This window comes from Vespa velutina, chromosome 1 (assembly GCF_912470025.1).
Source record: "Vespa velutina chromosome 1, iVesVel2.1, whole genome shotgun sequence".
Classification (NCBI taxonomy): domain Eukaryota; kingdom Metazoa; phylum Arthropoda; class Insecta; order Hymenoptera; family Vespidae; genus Vespa; species Vespa velutina.
This window is the reverse complement of record NC_062188.1, coordinates 13,461,153-13,482,472: the sequence shown is the minus strand read 5'-3', so window position 1 is coordinate 13,482,472 and position 21,320 is coordinate 13,461,153. Positions and strand designations below refer to the sequence as shown.

General features: G+C 34.7%; 1 protein-coding gene across 4 annotated transcripts in view; it reads left to right on the top strand.

Moving 5' to 3' along the window:
- LOC124952636 (FH1/FH2 domain-containing protein 3) overlaps positions 1–21,320 on the top strand; it is a 64,337-nt gene that overhangs the window by 25,766 nt on the left and 17,251 nt on the right. For 3 of the 4 annotated variants that reach the window (XM_047502819.1, XM_047502801.1, XM_047502809.1), the window contains 3 exons: positions 13,457–13,515; positions 17,058–17,125; positions 17,552–17,657. In XM_047502819.1, the coding sequence (XP_047358775.1) occupies positions 13,457–13,515; positions 17,058–17,125; positions 17,552–17,657 (233 nt within the window). Of the gene's footprint in view, positions 1–10,401; positions 10,629–13,456; positions 13,516–17,057; positions 17,126–17,551; positions 17,658–21,320 lie in introns of those variants that run through there. The other variant, XM_047502791.1, reaches the window with a different exon arrangement.

Here is a 21,320-nt window from a genome sequence, read left to right as displayed (position 1 = left end):
TCTCTCTCTCTCTCTCTTTCTTTAAGAAGAAAGAAAATTGTTAGAAAAATTGTTAAGAAAAATGTTAGAAAAAGAAGTGTAGATTTCATTAACGAAAAGAACACTTTCAATCTTCTTTACCATCACCTAAAGTAAAGAGTGTTTAGCAAGAGAACTGATAATATATACGTATATATTTAATGTAAATAATTAACATTTATCGTTTTAAGAAAAGTTCAAAAATACCAGTTCGATGGAACATCGTAGTAGAAATAAGCGCGAACGTTTAATCGATGTCTCGGAATGCGTTACTCGTTCGCGAAACGCAAACCCCGTAATTCAGTTAGCCGTCTACGAGCGTTGCGTAATGATAAAGCGAGCGTCATGCTCTCTCCTAATTGCTTAATTAAATTAAATGCATAGTTTAAAGTTCTCCGGGCCATTATGTAAAGTCGTCTGGACGATGCTTGTATTATTCAGACTTGTATTTGTGCGTGTATGTATGTATGTATGTATGTATGGATGTATGTATGTATGTTGTGTGTGTATTTTACAGAACTCGATTTCCTATGTTGTACCAGGAAAATGAATTTACTTTTCGAATTGGAGAAAAATTGAAAATTTTTATTTGCAATTTCAAGTCGACATTAAGAGAAAGATTAAAAGATAGATAGATAATGAGAAAGAAAAAGAAAGAGAGAGGGAGGGAGAGTGAAATAGAGATAGAGAGTTTATTTGGTGGTCAGGATGTATTAGTGTATACGCTTGCGCACTCTTATTCGAGACTTTTCACCCTCCCCACCCCTTTTTCACATGTATATGTGTGCTTTAGGCGATATTTCAGACACTTTAACTGCTCCTTTTACTACCAGGTGGAACTAACTGGCTTTGCCTAGGCTCGCCTCTTTATACTGAGGTACGTCTGGCAAGTCGTGACTTACGTTCGCTCGTACCTAGAGCAGCCGCAGTATTGAAATTCTCCCTCGTTAACACGAATGTACCTTGCAGTACTTACGATCGTCCCTTTTCACCAAGATCTAGTATGTTTCGAGATCTGGTAAAAGGACAGAAAAAATTAAACGAGACCGATGGTATTTACTTCTTTTTTTTCTTTTCTTTTTTTTTAATGATATATTTAAGATGAAATTAAAGATGATATTAAGGATGTAATTAAAGATGAAATTAAAGATGAAATTAAAGATGGCAGAATAGGATTGTTATCAGTTTTATATATAATAAAAAAATAATATTTAATAAGAATAATTAGAATACAAGATGAACATTGCTTACGCTATGTTACGTGTTATACGTTGCTTTATTTCTAAGATATTTTTCTCAACGATAAATCGACTGCGATTCTCGAATACGATTGACTGTTATTCGTTCTACTCAATTAATCCATCGATTCATCTACGTATATATACAAAAATATCACAAGCATTCGTTATTGCTTTTTTTATTTCACTTTTTGTTTTAGCCTTATTGGACAATGATCGAACGGCACAATCTCTCATCCATTCTTTACGTACATACAAGGTCAATAATAAACGTATATACAAAGATCAATAAATTCGCAAACGATCAGACATTTTCTTCCTTTAACACACTATTGTTGTTTTTTTTATATCGCATTGTTGTTCATTTTAACGTTTTTCTTTTTGTTCTTTTTAACAAGATTTAGACTTTATTCACTCGATCGAACTATTTATGGTACGAAAATAAATGAATTCTTAGTTCGATCGTTCATCGAACTGTCATTAATAATTACTTGCTGTTATCATGCAAAGAAAGAGAGAAAATTAATCTATGTGTGTGTATATGTGCGTACTAATAGACGAGGCGTTGGCTCGTTACACAATTAAATTTATGATCGACTCGAACACCATCGGACGTTGCTGCCTATTGCGGAGGGTGGAATATAAATTGCGCCCTGTCATATTGAATTATCGCTGGTACCTGATCGACGTGTAATAATACAAGTGTATCGCTCGATTTTAATAACTTGTAAAGATTTGTATAATTGTCGTTTACATAGTTACGGTTTTACGGATCAACAATTTCGAACAATCGGTTTATTACTTGACATGACTTGAAATTTTTCTATTTCCTTTTTTCTTTTTCTTGTACAATATGAAATTGTAAAGAATATTTTAGTAAATATCGTATCAATCACAATTCTCGATCGTCTTTGGTTTAAAAGAAATGGAAGATTCTTAACTATAGATTTACATATCATGAAGAAGTCGAAATTTCAAATATAAAATAAACAATTACATAGTATAGTTGGCGAGAAGTGAGAGCGTCATACACGTATACACATAAATTTTTATTTATACGCATACATATATTTATACTTATTACGTGCTACCGAATATACACACACACACACATATATATATGTATATACGGTAGCACTTAATGAATTAGTTTGATGTCTGAAGTTTAAAGTCAGTTTGTAATAAATCCAAGAGAAATACATTGCGTATACTTAAAATCTATCTGTCCGTTCGCTATTAGTTATTTGTCTAGGACAAATCAATCTATTGTCTATGAGAAACTAGTGTGATTAGTTATTTGTCAGTTCAAATAAATATTGTTTATGTGTTGTTTTACCGACATATGGATTGTCCGCATAATTCCATAATAATAAACGAGTAATTTTTGTCAATTTTATCTTAAAAAACGAGTCTAAAGATTTTGATGTATTCTATCGTAGGTCTAGATTTTGAGGAAATTTATTTTTCCTAAATTTTATTATGGTTATATAACCGGATAAAATATAAAAAAACTTTTTCATATTACGCACTGTAGTTGGCACATAAAAGTGAACTTTATAATGCGCGATATTCGCAGATTTTCATATAGCTTTCTTAATCATAAAGTTATTGTTAGCTGAAACTATTAACGTGAAAGTTAAAAATAAATGATTTTATCATTACGTACCGTAGTTGGCGTAGCGTGAATTTTAAATTTCATGTAATAGTCTAGTAATAAACATAGAATTCTATTATATGAAAGAAAAACTTATTTACTTAAAAAAAAAAAAAAAAAAAAAAAAAAAAAAAGAAAAAATGAAACATCGAGATATCAATTTTAATAAAAAGAAAATGGCACTATTGAAAGAAGAGCAAATCGAAGGAGTAGGTAAATATGGAATAGCTTTGACATTCAAGAACCACTGCTTTTTGATTCGATTCCTGTCTTGAAGCAAATTGATGATGCTCATGTTGTGTAATGATAAAATCATTTGCTTTTAACTTTTAAATTAATAACTTCAGCGCTAAGGTAGCCATAAGAATAGCTATAGAATAAATTTGTTACCGAGTTACTTGTTTACCGAGAAGTGTTCGATCTTTCAGGTATTACTATTATTATTATTATTACTAATTGTAAAAAACCTAAGCATCTTTTTACAAAATATTAATGAAAATAATTTTTGTAGGCATTAAGTAAAAAGAAGAAATTTTTGTTACGTTTCGTAAAAATCTTGATTTACTGGGAATACACGTTCGATATATAATAGATGTTTGCAATGGAATCTTGTCACTTGAGAGAACAAGTCGATATCTATCGTTACGTTCGATCAATATTTCTTATCCTCGAAATAAAAGTTTCTTTTCGAGTTAAACGATAGCTTCGCGGAAACGACAAGTATTGGAATTCTTCCATCTTCTCAAGTTGTCAAAGAAACGAGGAGCCATGAACAGATATTTTCTTTGGGGGAAAAAAAAAAAATATTCATTTTGATAAGTATAAGTATAAAGATTTCGATTTCTTGTCGAATAATCAAAATAACTTGGATTGTAATGGAATATATGTAATATTGGTTAAAAAAAAACTCATTTGATTTGATCTCTTACAGAGAATAGAGCTTGCGAAAAAGCTCGATGGGAAGTACGATGACCGATATTCTAGCATATTGCTAAGATTCTCTAGGGAAATCTCCGCATTCCAGCGATTTACTTTACCGGTAGAGTTTCAAATTTTTTCTTTTCCCATCATCTCTTGGTGACATGTTTTATTCGTTCTATCTCTTTCTTTCATATTTTGTCTTCTCGATATCTCCTTTTCCCCAACATATTCTTTTCTTCTTTCTTCCTTTCTTTCTTTTTTTTTTTTTTTTTTTTTTTTTTTTCTATTCGTTCGGAAGGAAAAATTTTCGATGAATTTTATGCAGCAATGCGAGCTTTCGAAAAAGTCATAACGAAAGCTTTTTATTCCCTACTGTATTCGGGGATATAGAATTCGAAATATATAAACTCTCTCCGTTTCCTCGATTAATGTATAATATAAATTCGTATTGTAAGGAAGAAACTCCTGTTAGAAAGATCTTCTGCGAGATCTCGTTTGAAGGTTCTATCTGAAGAAGATTTCGATTATGTTTGCCAGTCATATTTTCTTGAAGTCGTTACCTATTGATCCGGATTCGGATGTATACAAAATGATATAGAAAAAGAGAAAAGAAAGGATGGAGGTACGCGATCAATATCGGATATGGTGGAGAGATAATCGGCAATTTAGCCAGCATGAGGAGTCGGCAAGTCGTTAGGCCGAGCTGACCGCGTCCCAGTCGTGGGCTTCTGGGAATACGGAGCGACGCGTCTTCATTAGCCTTTCATGAAGGTTGCTTCTGGCAACTGCAGAACTGGCGATACCCTCCTGCATTCTCCTTCTTCCTCTTGTCCTCACCCTTCTAGACCGTTCGTACTTTTAGCGTCCCCATGGGATTATTCCGTCGACGAACTACGACGTTCAGCCACCCCCAACTAGCCACGATTTATGCCAACAACGATAAGCCGCCTACGCGATAAGCCAAGCTTTCTCTTCTCTTCAAGAACGAACCTACGAATCGCCTTCCGGATCTTTCTCGCGAGACGGTATAGCTATTATCGATTCGAGTCGTGGGAGAGGTAGAGAGGAACGAACTGAGATGAACACCGTCACGAGAGATGCATAAATCGGCACGTCCTATCCTTTCTTTTTCTTTCCCTTCTTTTCTCTTTTTCTTACTCTTACCCAATATATATATATATATGTATTGGGTATCTACCCATATATCTACCAAACAACCTACCCACCTACTTACCAACCTACCTACCTACCTATCTACCTACCTACCTACCTACCTACCTACCTACCTATCTATCTACCTACCTATCTACCTACCTACCTACCTACCTACTACTCTTCCGTCGTTTTCGTCGTCTTCGTCGTTTTCATCGTCTTCGTCGTCGTTTCGTATCCAGTCCTGTCGAGATTGTCGAGAGGTTGTCTCGGAAGTGGGACAGTCACCTGAATACTTTGCAGCAATCAAGTCTCGTTCTTGAAGTATAGGATAGTAATGGCGGTAGCGAGTCGGCAGTAGGGAGAAAAAGAGAGAGGACTTCCCCTTGCTTTCTGTAGGTTATTCACGTTCAGTTTGTCTTCGGGGTGCTTGCCGTACATCACACTTACGGAAAAGATTTTTCCATACGTACGTACGTTCTTTTATTCGCATACGTATGCGCTTAATTGTCGATCTGTCGAGATTTTTTCGATCATGCCACAGTCCAGTCGACTTCGATTTCTTCATTGTGGAAAAGATTTTTGTCATATCTGCAGGTACTCTATCATTTTGTAATACTTTCCTTTCACTTTAATGATCTGACATTAACTTTTTTCATGTTCTTCAGAGATATTGTGTATTTTAAAGCGAATTGTGCGCTGTTTACATTGAAGATTGTTTTTCTTTTTTTTTTCTTTTTTCTTTCTTTTTTCTTTTTTTCTTTATACAAAAATTGATTTTAAACCACTAAATGATTAATGAACAATTTCCATATTCTCCTATCAATAATTATATCTAAATCTGTTCGTACTTCAACGTTCTATCGATGCTTCCGTATGCATCGTCAGCAGAACACTTGATCTTCGTTGGCTCAGGATTATTCGAGTTTATCGATTGATTGGTATTGTATGTAAAGAAAAAGGAAATATACGTAGATTAAGGTTGCTCCGATAGCCTCATCGATCAGATATTTTTACATACTTTTCAAGATTATTACTACTGTAGACAGGTCTGCAAGTATAATAGCATCCTCGTTATAAATCATTGCCATTATTTACGAAGAAAATCGTTCCGTCAAACATTCATCCTACGCTTTTCTCACAATTTAGATTGTATAGTCCTGCATTTATAACAATCATATCAGCCATAAAGAACGATTGCCAAATGAAAGAATTTAACTATAATTTGTCACGGTACATTAATTCAATGAGAAAGTTATGTAAATAGATCTCCTTTCTAAAGAGAAGCCCTCGATTTTTTCTTTTCTTTTTTTTTCTTTTTCTTCTTTTTTCTTTTCCTTTTTTTTTTCTTTTTTTTTTTTTTTTATGTTCTCGTAATCGTTCGGAAAAGCGTAATTGCATATCGGTCGAGTCGGCGCCAAGAAAACAACTCGGTGAGATGAGACGAGTTAAAGATGAGATGAGATAAGATGAGATGAGAGAAACTGGAACGCGAAGCGTGCACTGGATAAACACAGGTCCGGGAGCCAGTCGGTAGATAAATTCTACGATCGCTTTTTGTAGAGTACGTCTTCGTTTCTCTACCTGCTAGTTCGTAATGCCGACGAAGGACAGCTTTTGCACGAGGCTGCCGATCGCTTAGAAACGACGACGATGAGAAGCGATCCCGCGAGGAGAATTGAATCGGCAGAAGAATCGCAAGGAGAATCGCGAGGTGGACGAAGCCGGTTTTATCACGCTCGGTTGCTTCGAGACGAGGCTTTGACGTTGCGCCTTTCTGGATACAGACGTTTCTTCGCTTCTTCTTCTTCTTCTACTCTTCTCATCGTACCTATATGCCTCTCGATTAGCGCATTAATCGTCCCCGTTTTTGATAACGAGTTTTTCTACCACCTTCGCCACGAGCTATCAAGTATTCTTCTTGCTTTTATGGATGTTGGAAAAATTCATTTGACTTTACCGATCATTAATGTCTTCGCCTTTCATCTTTTACTTCGAATATTATCGAAGATTAATCCTATTACTCCAATCAATAGTAATGACGTCAACCATATTTTTTCTCTTCTCTTTTCAATATTTACGTAACACATAAATATTTTTGCTAACAAGCAATTATTTTATATAAATTACGTAAATCTTCTTTTTCTTTTTTCTTTTCTTTTTTTTTTTTTTTTTTTTTTTTTTTTTTTTTTTTTTAACACATTGAAATTCACAAAATTATAATCTTATGATATTTTTGGAGCGATAAGGGGCAAGATATTTACCGATTTTTTATTAGCTTTTTAGTAGAATATCGAAATTTGTTGTGAAATTGATCTTTTGTTTATTATATTAAAAAAAATTACGGAGAGAATTTGAGCATTTTATAGGTGTGAATAATATTTATTTTTATTTAAATTTCAAGAGGAGAAAATTTTCATACTAGTGCGAGTTGGTATTTACTTCCTTCGTGTCATTCGAAAATGTAAAGCTGCGTATTCGCTCGAGATTGCGCCGGTTTCATTGACGAAGCCTTCAGCGTACTTTCACGACGGTTAAACTGGTTTCGCGTCGCTTCGTGCACGCGTTCAAACCGAGAAGAACGGAGCACGCGTTTTCCGTCTTCCTATGCTTTTCTTCCGCAACATCTATATCTACATATACTAACCCATGTTTATATTGCTGTATAGTTTTACCCGTTTAAAATCACCTTGTTGTTTTGGCTTATTTATTTATTTATTTATTTTTAACACATTTTAATGTTTGATAACATAAAATTATCGAGCAAGTTTCTAAGAGTACAGAATGTAATAAAATTACGCGGTAAAACATCAGGAATGTATTTCTTATATGTATATAGAGAAGAAAAATAGTTTCTATCAACATTGGTCTGAAAATGCTTAATTTATGAATTATAAGATTTTCAAGTATGATCTTAGTGTATTTTAATTATTATCCTGTATATTTAAAGAAGTAGAACACTTGTTTGTGATTTATTCCACGAATATGATTATAAAATTCTAATGTAAAAGAATAGTGTGAAACGACTCATATCTCGAAGTCATAATACTAATTATGGACAAGATTATAAACTGAGTATGTATGTATACATGTACTCTTTGTAAACGTCTGACTATTTAATTCTCAGAGAATAAGTACGTAACATCGAAGATCGTCGATAAATCTAGACGTACGGAGAAAGAAAGCTCAGTTTCTTCTTGAAACTTTGTAAAATATGAGACTGCTGTTTGCGTTTAGAATGATGGAATAAACATTCTGCTGAAATTCTCCAAAAAAAAAAAAAAAAAAAGAAAAAAACAGAACGGTTTCGAAGCTCGTTATTTCGTGAAAAATGATCGAATTATCTTGAAATTACTCTCTCAATTTAGTTTACTTGAAATCAATTTGGTTTACTTGAACGGAGTTTGATTTCATCGATTAGAAAAAGTTCTCCTTTTCATATTCACGTTTCTCTCGAGAAAGTAGAGGTCTCGGAAATCGATCTATTGAGATACGAGAGACGAACGTGTAAATGTTTGCCAAGAGCGATCACTGAGAGTATAAAAAGAACAGGCAGTGTTCCTCATGTTTCCAAACATTTTGTTAGAATCTTTCCGACTATGGAATCTGCAAATTCTCTCTCTCTCTCTCTCTCTCTCTCTCTCTCTCTCTCTCTCTCTCTCTCTCTCTCTCTCTCTCTCTCTCTCTCTCTCTCTCTCATCAATATTAATCATTAATTATTTTTAATGGAAATATTCCGAGACGTTTATTTACATAGGTTTTAATGAAAAAGATCAATTAGTGATATTCATTGAATTAAATAGATGAATACTTATTTTCAAATTTCCATACTTCCGATGGACTTCTCAGGCTACATCGACCGGAAGGAAAGATGACCGGAGTCGATGCAGCTTGCGCATTTACTAACGCGTGACCAAGAATAACTCGACGTAGGACGTGGCTGCTGAATGTCTGAAATCAAGAGTGAAAGACAGAGAAAGAGAGAGAAAGAGAGAGAGAGAGACCAAGAAGATGGAGAAGGAAACGGACGCGTAAACTTTATAGGCGTGGCACGTTTCTTTCGTTCGAAGTGCCGAAGAGGAAAGCGATATCCGTGTTCCTCCTTCCCCTTTTCTTTTTATCTTTCTTTCTAGGATGTACCACCGAATAGAGTGATCGTAATTTTAACGAAATTACCTCTTTCGTAGAATATGAAATAATTAAAGGGTCTCTGAAATTTTTATAATTTTTTATTTTTATTTTCTTTATTTTGTTTATTCCTGTATATTTTTTCAAGAGAGACTCCTCATCTTTGCCGTCTCAACATCCGGTTTCTCGTCGTTCTTACGCGGAAGAGCCGCTAAGGTGGTTAGCATCACGAGATAGAGGAGTATCCTCGACGAATCATCCGTCTGCAACAGAAATCCCCCCAAGATACGCATCTTCTCGACTTACAATTAGTTACCGAGTATAAGATTAACGAGTCGCTTCGTCCGTTTCGTTCCTTCTTCTAGGTCTCATCGATGATGTTTGTTTTTATTAGACTTCGAAAAAAAAAAAATGTATAATCCTCTTCGTATTTAATACTCGCAAATTTCTTCGCTTCCTTCGAAAATATGATATTTCGTATCTCGTCGAACAACGCATTTTCGATCGTTTGTCGAAGTACGATCTAATGATGAAAATGATGATAGTCATGATGGGGTAGGGGTTTAATGTAGCGTCCTGGCCAAGCGAGAAATCGTTCGACCTCGACGTGCCCTGAGGACCTTCGAGTAAAATTACTTGCGTAATTTCTGGAGCGTGAAGATTCGCGTATGATCTTCTCTGTGCGTCGATTATGTGCCCTGTGTGTAACTCGGTGTTGACTAGATAAAACTTTATCTTTCTGCATTGTTATTCATATTTTTAATATACGGTGAATTAGGATACGATGTTAATTCAATGTTTTATCGAGATACAAATTTAATATTTTTATGATTCCTTTTGAATTTTCATTATAAATCTTTAAAGAATGATATCAATTTTAAATGATTGTTTATATTTCAAATATTCTTAAAAGATAAAAAGGACATTCGATTTGATTTTTTCTTTAACACCAGAAGAACGGATGTACCTAATCGTTTCGAATGAGGCTGCTCATATAATAATTATCGATAACGATCGAACTTTACTTACGCAAGTGCGTTTGATCGATTGCTTCTCCTTCGTAGAAGTTTTAAGTATACTGACTCGTGTGTTGTACTAAGTAACTTGGTATTAAAACGAAGAAGGCATTGATTGTGTCTACATACATTCTTGCATATACACACATATATATATATATATATATATATATACACAAGGGGCAAGGACTAGTCAGCGTTTTGATCTCCCACCACTGTTCGCTATTGTGGCGAAGCGCGGGACAGAGCAGACTAAGAAGCCATTCCGCTTGCTAGCAGCCAGTCGTTCCTTGGACTCGTTCGTTGACGTGTTGCTCTCTTGCAAAGAGCATCCTCGAGTTTGATCGTTAGATCCTTTATTTCGAGTTCGAAGCTAGCGGAATGAGTTTGAAAAGATAAGAGAATCCTGTAAGTGAAGAGTCATCAAAAATAATATCAAACCTGACACGTTTGACTTAGAGTGACATGAAACTTCGACGTCGCCATCATGCCACCTTATTGGTAAATATCAGAATGTTCCACCTATTATATCCCATTAACGTTAATCTAAGCCTAAAAAGGAAGCAAGGAAGAGAGATCGAAGCTGTTGCAAGACGAGTTTAGCGAGTGATTTAACTCACGAATAGAACGAGCTCGATCGAGTTCCGTTAGGTTGCTTATAAATTGATTCCGTAAAAGCCCAAAGGAAGCTTGCTTTCCATTTCGCTCAGAGGAAAAAGTCGAAAGGGAATAAGACGGCTCGAGGCTCTAATCAAAATAAATCGATTTCTCCGTACACCAATTTTCGACTTTCTACATTTGTTCCTTCCTTTTCTATTCGATCGAGGATCCCTGTGAAGAAAAATTCGAGCGAATATTCTAATCCCCAGGGGCAGATCTCGCGTGATGTTTGGCATTGGCACGCGTTCTCGACGTTTGCACGTTTAGATCATTTTTTTTTTCTTTTGTTTTTTTTATTCATTTCATTTGGTGGTTTCACTGTCGTTCGATTTAAATACTAGGAGCACACAATTAGAGGAGTTAATTCTTAAGTGATTTATGGCTCCGCTGAGAGAACCCTGGTTGACCTTAAGCGTTCATATACACGTAGACATACATACACATGTGCGCTCAATGCGCGCTTGCGTATATATATATATATATATATATATATATATATATATATATATACTAACAGTCGCTTGCGCAATCAAAAAAGTCCGCGTACTCGCATAAACTATCTTCGGGAGGAGTCTGATAGACGGGAAAGTATACAGATGATTGCTCATTTCGCAGCGACCCTCGCAAATTTTCTACTCACGTGACTTATTATCGAGTCAACTTTTGGCAGCTTCTCGCAAACGCACATCTATTTCCGTCCTTTGTTGTTTCGCCTCGTAACTCGCATAATTTCTCGATGAGAGCCTTTCGAGTCCTCTGCTCATGAAGCGGAGGCGTTCTAGCGAGAAGGCTTTTCTTTCGCAATCCTTCTCTCTCTCTCTCTCTCTCTCTCTCTCTCTCTCTCTGTTTTCTCACTGTCCCTCGTGGAGAAAAGGAATAATGATTCGTTGAAAAACGATAAGACCGTTCGACGCAAGCCCTTGTCCGCGCGATTTCCTTGGCGTAGGCGTAATCGAGGTAAAAGATCGTAACGGATGGTTAATATTGACTCTCCATTTTCGTCATTAATCTTCCTCGCAGTTTGATAATCCGTTATAAATATCGAATCTTCCAGTTAAGCAGATTACTAGGACCTCTATTTTTCATCGATATTTTCTACGTTTAAAGAAAGGAGTTAAAGTTGAACCTGAAATGATATAATATAATAATATAAATTGATGATATATTATTTATATGTAATCGATGATAATGGCGTAAAATAGCTTGCCAAGTTGATAAGTTGGCACAGTTTTTTTCTAATAACGAAATGCAAAGATTCTTGGAATCTTTTCGACTCGACGTGAAGCAATAAGATACATTTCTGATCGTTGGCTCGACTTAAAGGATTTCAGAGATTCACCGATTTGAAAAGATGTTCGACATCGATCTCTCCTTTTTCGGCTGGTTCTTTTCTGATTTTTCATATTACTTTGCGAATAATTCTACCTTTATATTCCTTTTTATTCTTTGTCTCTTCTTTGATAAGAAATAAATCGTATTTACATAGCGTACTATTCAAATCTCAATAATGACTCTTATCGAAGATTCTCTCGAAAAGATTTCAAAAGGATCTTTGCGATTTATACTTCAATATTTCAAAAGAATCGTCGTCGATTCTTTGCAATCTTCGAATTCTGACCTGACTTATCTCTTTCAGGCTACTTTTCAATTCCTTTGTTCGCATAGAACGCTCGTTAAGCGATCTTATTGCGATATTATCATCGAAGGGTGCAAGAGTCTAACATTTTTTATGAAAACAAAAACAAAAAAAAAAGAAAACAAAAAAAAAAGGAAAAAACGTCGAAGATTTATTTTGTTATTTATTTTATTCACAAATCGGCATTTAAAGGATATGGACGTTGATTAAAAATAAATAGAAACAAGGGTATATCATATGTATACATATCCGTGGGAAAAGAAGTTCTTTGAGATATCTCGATCTATCTCTCCCTTATTTAACCGGCGGAAACATTAACGCTCGAGTAAGCCGGCATTTTCAGATCTATGTTGCTAACACGTTGGATTTTCGACGTTAGACCTTCTTCTTCTATTTCTTTCTCCTCCTTCTTTTCTCTTTCTTCCCTTCTTCCTCTTCTTTCCTTTTCAAATCCATTGTCTACATCGTCGTCGTTCTTTCTCAGGGACGCGTGGCGTGGGAAGGTTCGCAGGGCCTTAAAGTTCGCGCCGCGTGCTTATCCAAGGCGACACAAGAGAAAGATAGAAATAGAGAGATGAGAGAAAGAAAGAGAGAGAAAGAAAGAGAGAAAGAGAAAGAGAGAGAGAGAGAGAGAGAGAGAGAGTTTACCGACCGTACCACTTTAACCCAATTTATAGGAAAAGTGTAGACACTTATAATAAGTGTTTGTGTGCATCGTAATAGAAAACGATCTTGCTCGTCTTGTTTCCGAGCATATATATATGTATGTATGCATATAGGTATATATAATAGAGTAATTAGGATCGGTCAAACACGATTAATTGGTACATAGGAGGGTGAAATTAACGCGAACGGAATCACCGTATCACCAGGTCAATAGGATGTCTCGTGCGAGACTCGGTTACGTGTAGCTTTATCAATATTTATGTTCTATGCGAACATACGCTATTGTTTGTGTGTATGTATGTTTATGTATGTTTAAAGTATAAGTATGTATATACTAATCGAGCGATCCTCTCTTGATTTGTTGCAGCCGGAAGAACTCAATCGTTCTCAGAACTCAGCTCTCTGTGAGGGTTCACACCATCATAGGTGAGTATTTTACTCGCAGATTCTTGATTAAAATCTTTCGTTCGGTCTCACGATCCACTTGGACGGACACCAACTGTGTGATCTCTTTCTTGACCCTCGTCCTATTTTACTTTTTCTTTCGTTTTATTTTCCTTCTTTGAAAATTGGATTGATTATTAGTCGATCAAAATATTCTTTGTTGTATTCCTCGTTTCCTTTTAAACGACCGATAGCAATCTTCGGTATGTCTTCGTCGAATTCACCTGTGGGTCGTTCTCGTTCGTTGAACTCTGCGTACTGCCACTGAAGGAGATGGTCGAAGGTCCGGGGAGGAGCAAGGAAAGAAGAAAAGAGTAAAGAACGAAAAGGGCAGGAGAAGAAGCGGAAGACGAAGAGAGGACCCTACCGTTTTACATATTTTAACGGTTCTCCATGTATCTTCGGTACCTGCAAAACCCGTCTGCCCTTCGTCTTCTCCCTCTCTTTTCTCTATCTCTCTCTCTTTCTCTCTTTCTCTTTCTCTGTCTTTCACTCTCTCTCTCTCTCTCTCTCTCTCTCTCTATATATATATATATATATATATATATATATATATATATATATATTTGTTATATATATCTATTCACTTCATTGTACACATCTTGGCGTTTACCTATACGGGGTGTATATACATTGTATACGATGTGGAGAGGAAGACAGAGAAAGAGAGAGAGAGAGAGAGAGAGAGAGAGAGAGAGGCCGATAGAACTTACGGAAAGAAAAAGAAATATGTTGAATGGAATAGGCGTGAAAAGTATTTTAGAGGTATTTAGATATATATTCTATCTAAGATCGCACAATAAATAATTTTTTTTTTTTTTATTTTCGAGATAATTAATGATACTTAAGAGATAAATATTTTCTTGAAAAAAACTCATTATTTTTATAACAGTCGATCCTTTAAACTTTCATTTAAAAATCGATCGGTCCTTTGATTTGCATTAAAAAATAAAAAAAATAAAAAATAAAAAAAAATTGTTCAAAAAATCCCTCTAAGAATTCTATCACGTTTCTTACATAGATTGTATCGCGAATAATAAATGTTCGAACATCATATTGTTGGAACTTCTTTTGAGTATCAGGCGACAGGGAGAATCGGATTTCGCGCCTTCTCAGCGCGTTCTCGTCGTTGAGCTCGTGAATGTTTAGCCAATCGAAACTATTTTCTTCTTGTTCAAAAAATATTCCGACGAGAATATCTTATGTAATCGAGATGTGGATCTATTATTACATTTATCATTGTTTATATGTTCGCTTGCAATGCAAAAAGATTTCGAAAATAGTTTGAAAAAGAACAATAAAGATGGAAATAAAAAAGAAAAGGAGAATTATAAAAAGAAGAGGGGAAAAAATAGAAATAGAGAAAGAAGTAGAAAACAGAAATAGAAAAAGAAAAGGAGAAAAAAGAAAATAGAAGAAGAGAAGAGAAGTTGGTGGAGAAGAGCAATGGCGCGAGTAACAATGGCGCGTTACGAGCCGGTAAACTTGTTTGAGCGAGAGGGACTTTTGCTTATATGGGCGCTGATTATGGCGGGGGCCAAGGGCCTCGGGGCCTTGGGACCGCTATTCTTAAATCTTGCCGTCTCTCTCGCACTCTCTCGCTGGCTTCTGCAGCGAGTTCCTAATTACCTTCGCTCGCAGTCTCCTCCTCTTCTATCTTTCTCTCTCACTCCTGTCTCTCTCTCTCTCTCTCTCTTTCTCTCTCTCTCTTTCTCTCTCTCTCTTTCTCTCTTTCTCTCTCTTTCTCTCTCTCGTTTGCTCGCTCGCTCGCTTATTCTGCCCTTTCCTTTCCTTTCTTCTCCCTTCACCTCCCGCGACAACCGACATGCATTATGCATTTGAAGATCGCGTGATAGTCGGCGTTTATGCGGTCGCTCGGACCTCCTTTACCACGAAATAACTCGCGAATTCGTCTCGCTAAAAGACGAGTTACAAATCGAAGAAACGGAAAGATATAACGGAAGATGGCTGAGTTTCACCCACGTATAATGTCGAGTCCTCGATTCTCTTCGAAATGATATATGACTAGGAATATGCAATAACTATCGAAACTTTTCTCATTGAAACGAGTATTGAACTATTGAAACGAGTATTGAGAGAAGTATTATACTAGATTAGAAATTATATAAAGGATTTCAGTTTCATATTATTCAATAATTTTTCAAATCAATTTCTATTTACCAGGTTAATTATATTCTAAATATAGAAAATCTAACAATGAGTTATAAAGTATGACGCGAAAGTTCTTAATCTTTTTCTCGAGAATTACTTAACTACTTCCTTCTTCTAAGTTAATTCGTGATCGTAGATTTAATAACATCGTGCATGACGAATGAATTCTTTCATTTTTGAACATTCATTTGACATAATTTAGTCTTTCTCTCTCTCTCTCTCTCTCTCTCTCTCTGTTTTCTCTTTATCTCTTATATATTCGTTATCTTACTATTCTTTATCTCGTTGTAAATAACCTCTCGTTATATCTTGAACTCGTAGTCTCATTTGTGTCGTTCATTACAATTGTAGCCTCCTAAATTATTCGATGTTAGATTTTTGATTAAAATTGTATCGCCCTTTGTTTTGACGAAATTTTCTATGTTCTTTTTTTTTTTTTCTTCTTTTCTTTGAAAGAGAAAAAGAAAGCGTCTATTTCTCTGCACTTTTCTTTTCACTCGAGATTGCATCTCTGCTCCTCTCATCAAGCTTTGGAAAATTGAATTTTTCATTCCACTGCTCGCCAAACGGAATTCAATTGTTAGTAATACAGTCGAGAAAAAGGAGAAAGAGAAAGAGAGAAAAAGAGAGAGAGAGAAAGAGAGAGAGAGAGAGAGAGAGAGAGAAAGAGAAAGAAATAGCAAGCAAAAAGAAGAAAAGAAAAGAACATAAAAGAAAATAAGAGCGCTCGCAGGTATCTATCCGACGAATGAGAGACAACGAAAATTTTACGGAAGAAATTAATCGGACTTAATTACTAGTCGCGCGCTAATTGTTAGCCTAGTGTTCGTTTGAAAACAAGAAAACTCTATCTCGAGAGAAGTTCGAATAGTCCGTACACCATTCGCGATTTTTATTCGATACTGGAAATGAAATGTGAAATTCGGTTGAAATTCAGAGATATTTTCTCGTTTTTTGTTTTATTTTTGTTTGTTTTTTTGTGTTTTGTTTTGTTTTTTTTGTTTTGTTTTTTTCTTTCGTAGAAATTTCGAATAAAAAAAGCTGAATAAAATGTGCCTTTCGAACGAACGGTACTAACAAAGTTATTTTCGTTTCCGATCTGATAGAATTGGAACAAAATCGTCGGGAAATTTTGTTCCATCTAGTGAAATCCAATTCATTATATTTTTTTCATTATATTTTCTTTTTACTTTTTTTTTTTTTTTTTGTTTGATTATTTTTTATCGATTTACTCATGCGGTTCGAGTGTTATCTTTTTATAAATAAAAAAATCTCGACATAAAATTATTATACGTAAAAGTATGTGTAATAATGAACGCTTAATATAATATATTTTCCTATGTTTGTTGCAGAAAAATTGCTGAACAGCGAGGGTCGCGAACTACGACGAGCTCTCTTTTCCCTCAAGCAAATCTTTCAGGTAGGTTTGCAACGTGTAATACGACTCGTCTCCGCGAAACGAAAGAGAACGTGGGATATGAGAAAGACGAGAAAAAGGAGATAGAAGGCAACTATTTTTGCACGATGCTACTTGCTCGCCGTGTAAATATTTGCGAGATGTTCCACACGTCTTTCTTTTTCTTTCTTTCTTTCTTCTTTTTTCTTTTATTTTAACGTTTCACATCTCGAGCATTCTTCTTTCTCTATTTTCAACTCCAACAATTATTTTTCTAGATTTACCCGTGTTCATACGATCTACCGTTTATTATATTACTTAATATTAAATTATTAAAATATAATAAGATATTTTTGTTGTCTTTTTGTTGTCTTTTTTTTTCTTTTTTTTTTCTTTTTTTCTTTTTTTTTATTCATCAACGATCCATCATCCAGACGATTGATTTTCCAGGAGGACAAAGACCTGGTGCACGAGTTCGTGCAAAACGATGGATTGGCTTGCCTCATCAAGGTCGGCAGCGAGGCCGATCAGAATTATCAAAATTATATACTACGAGGTGAGTATCCTGGCGATTTATCGATAGGTGGACGAAGAAATGGCTGATACTCGATATATAATAGTAACCCGGGGGGATGTTCCACCTCCTTGAGAGAGAACACCTTAGCGCGCGTGCGCGCGACTATAGCAAGACCATTATTTTTCTTTTCTTTGCCGTTTATCGATAGCTCTCATATTCAAGATCGTTCGTCGTATTTCTCAGAGAGAATAATGATCGTCTAACGTTTGACTTCTTTTAAAATGTTTTATTGGGAATACATAGTCTATCATAAAAATTTGTCATAACCTTTTAAAACATTTATTTATTTTTCATAAGATAGATAATTAAATTATTTCGATCATAGAAACTGATTAATATTATAATTTCATTTTCTAAGAGAAGTAAAATTTTCTCGAATATCTGTTATTCCCTTTTATTTTTACTTGGATGGTTTTCGTAATCCGAAACTAAATGAGTACCAGCATGAAAATTTTAAGAAGAGTCATTCTATGCCCGGGTAAACTTTCATAAATATCGATAAGATAATAAGAATCTTTTTGTCGATACGATGGAACGAAACTAGACGAGTGAGCTACCTTTCCTTCCTCAATTGCTTTTCTACGTTGAGCTGCAGACGATGAAAAAGTTTTTCAAAGAAGAAAAACTTCTTTGCCGCAAGGCGAAATTCGTACAAGTTGGAAGTTCGATGCTCGTATCAAACTATGAATACCTTTTTTGATATCGCATTTTGTGCGGTACATCGAACTTACTTCAAAAGTTTCGCGAACGTAGAAGGTCGTGTTTGATCCTCGTCGATCGATTTGTCGATCGATCGATCGATTTAATATAACGAAATGAAAGAGCAAACGATAGAGAGAAAAGTCGAGATAAAGAATAAAATTTCTCTTCGAAGCTTATTTTTTTTTTCTTATATCTTTTTTTTTTCTTTTCTTTTTTTTTTTTTTTTTTCTTTTTTGCTTAAGGCTAAAGTTAAGAGAACGTTAATATTAAAACATTTATTTTTCTTCATTTTTTTGAATTATCTCAATGGAATAGGAAAAAATGAAAAAAGGATATCACTTGGATTTTAATACTTTAATATAATGTAATTTAATTCAATCTGGAATTATGGGATATGCGGGTATAATATTATCGGTGATTTCGTAGTATAATACAGTTCTACAAGAAATTCGATATTAGAATATAAAAATTAATGAAATCATATAATTATTAAAATAATGTTAATGGAATGTTTAATAGGAAAATGTTAATGAAATATGGGAATTTAATTAAACATTACATCAAACATACAAGCAATAAAATTGTTAATTTCACCGTAAAATGAAATCTATAAAAACAATTTAAAATTGTAAAATTAAAAACGTTGAATTAAAATCGAAGAAAAGGGAAATATTTTTTCATTTTCGAAATATCGTTCGTTATACCGTCAAGTTCATTATGAACGAGAATGAACATAATGAAATATAGACGAACACAAAACACCTGTTTCCCTGAATTATGTAGCAGTTCAGTCTCACGTAAAATGAACGATTAAATATGTTATCTATCGTTGGAAGCAACTTTTGGCAGCGCGCAAGCGAACTTGACACCGAAACTAACGAGCATTGAAAAGCACTAGCGAAGCTTGTTTAGTAAAATTTTTGTCGTTATCTCTTTATGTTTATATTTATTTTCATTCAATTATTTATTTATATGATAATAAAATTTATTCTTTCCTCGTTTCATATTTATTCAATAATTATTTATTTCCATTACAATAGAATTAACGTAATTTCTTTCTTTTTTCATTTATTTATATTTATATATATTTCATTGACGAGTCAAAAAATATTTGGTTTCGATATCAACTTGGACAGGGTTTTATTGAACGAACGGATAACGGGATTACAAATCACGGAACGAATTCAGCTTTTTTATACGATACAGTGTGTCGTGCGATTGGCGTAACATTATTTTTGCACGAAGCTGATATACCAGCGCTTAGCAAGAGCTTTAATGTTTTCCTGCTTTCACGGATAAAAACTAATGGACGTTGCTCGCTTCTTGTAATATGTTTTCGCGAAATCTCTAATTAGATTCGAGTGCGTCGCAATGCCTTTTCGAGACTTATAGCTGATGTTTCCTGCAATTCGTTTAACTCTGCTCACCCTCAATCCCTCTCTCTATCGACCATCATCCTTTTAGTTTGTTGATTATGATATAGTTGAGTTGTAATATCGCATAGTGAGAAAAAACGAACCTTCGGAAAACGGATGATTGCAGCAACCTCACCATATCTATATATACTTGCATATATTATATCCATACCGTTTAATTAGATATTGCGGCGTAACTTATAGCTTTGCGTAATGATAACGAGCGGATTAATGTAGCCCTATAGAGTCCTTCTACCATTTCGTCCCTTCTCCCTCACATACTCGAATCGTTTTACGATTATATTGTCATTACGGCCACGAATGAACATAGGTCGTCGTACTGCTGTTGTAGCAATGTATGTACGTGTATATATGTATATAGGTACGATATATATATATATATGTACAGGTAGATCCCGCTTTTACAAATGAATTCGTTTCGATTTCTCTTTCGTAATGTGTGGATTTATATGTATCATATAAATCCAATTTGACAAATGTCTGTGTTTCTGTTTTCGATAATTAATTTTGTTCATTGAAAAAGATAGGGTTATTGTTTTCTTTTTTTTGTTTTTTAAATAGAAACTATCATTGGAATTCGTAAAACGGGAATTATATACGGAACGTATATATCTATGTATATGTAGAAAACAATCTGCTGCATTCGAAATTCATGAAATTTTATCGGAAAATTCGAAATTCCATTATCGTTCGGTATCTACGATTTAGCGATATGCATAGGGCAAGATATTTCAGATTGTCGATTAAAACGCATGATTAATTTTTGACGCATTCCTAAAAGGAATTCAGGAAGGTGCCGGTGATTCGTGAAAATTAGATTTTCTTCTCACGTCCGAACAGATGGTAAATCGGTCGAAATAATTGAACCCTTTCATGCTCTCGCGAATAGGATTCTTCCGGTTATGTAGGAGGTGAGGAGACACGAGGAGAGAACATTCAATGAGCTTCGCTATTTATCTCTTTTTTTTCTTGATCTCCGTTGAGATTCAAAAGACGAGATTTTCGATTCTTCGACACGCGTTTGCATTTATAAAGATTTCGTGTCTCGTTACGGCTTAATTTCAGTAGGTCGGAAGGTTGATTTTATATCGTGACAAGTTTAATCGTTTTCAAGAGCAGGCTTATCTAAAATGTCGAATAATATATATATATATATTATTGTAGAAAGAAAGGGGAGGGGGAAGAGTAATGGAAGCATCGAAAAAGAACATCTGTCTTTGTGAATTGTGTTCTATCGATGACAAGGATCGATTGGTCTGATTATCTGCTTGTTTAATCGTAAAAATGGATAACCAACTAATCGGTTCCATCCTAATAATAAATCGCTCTGATTATCACCTTGTAAAAAAAACCATAAGAGCTGAACCTGCGGAAACCATAACCCGTGACTACTTCATTGAAGAAACCGTTTTATCGTCAGATTTTTTATATATATTTGGATTAGGTATATAAGACATTATATATTTAATGTCTTATATACCTAATCCGAATAATTAGGTATTTA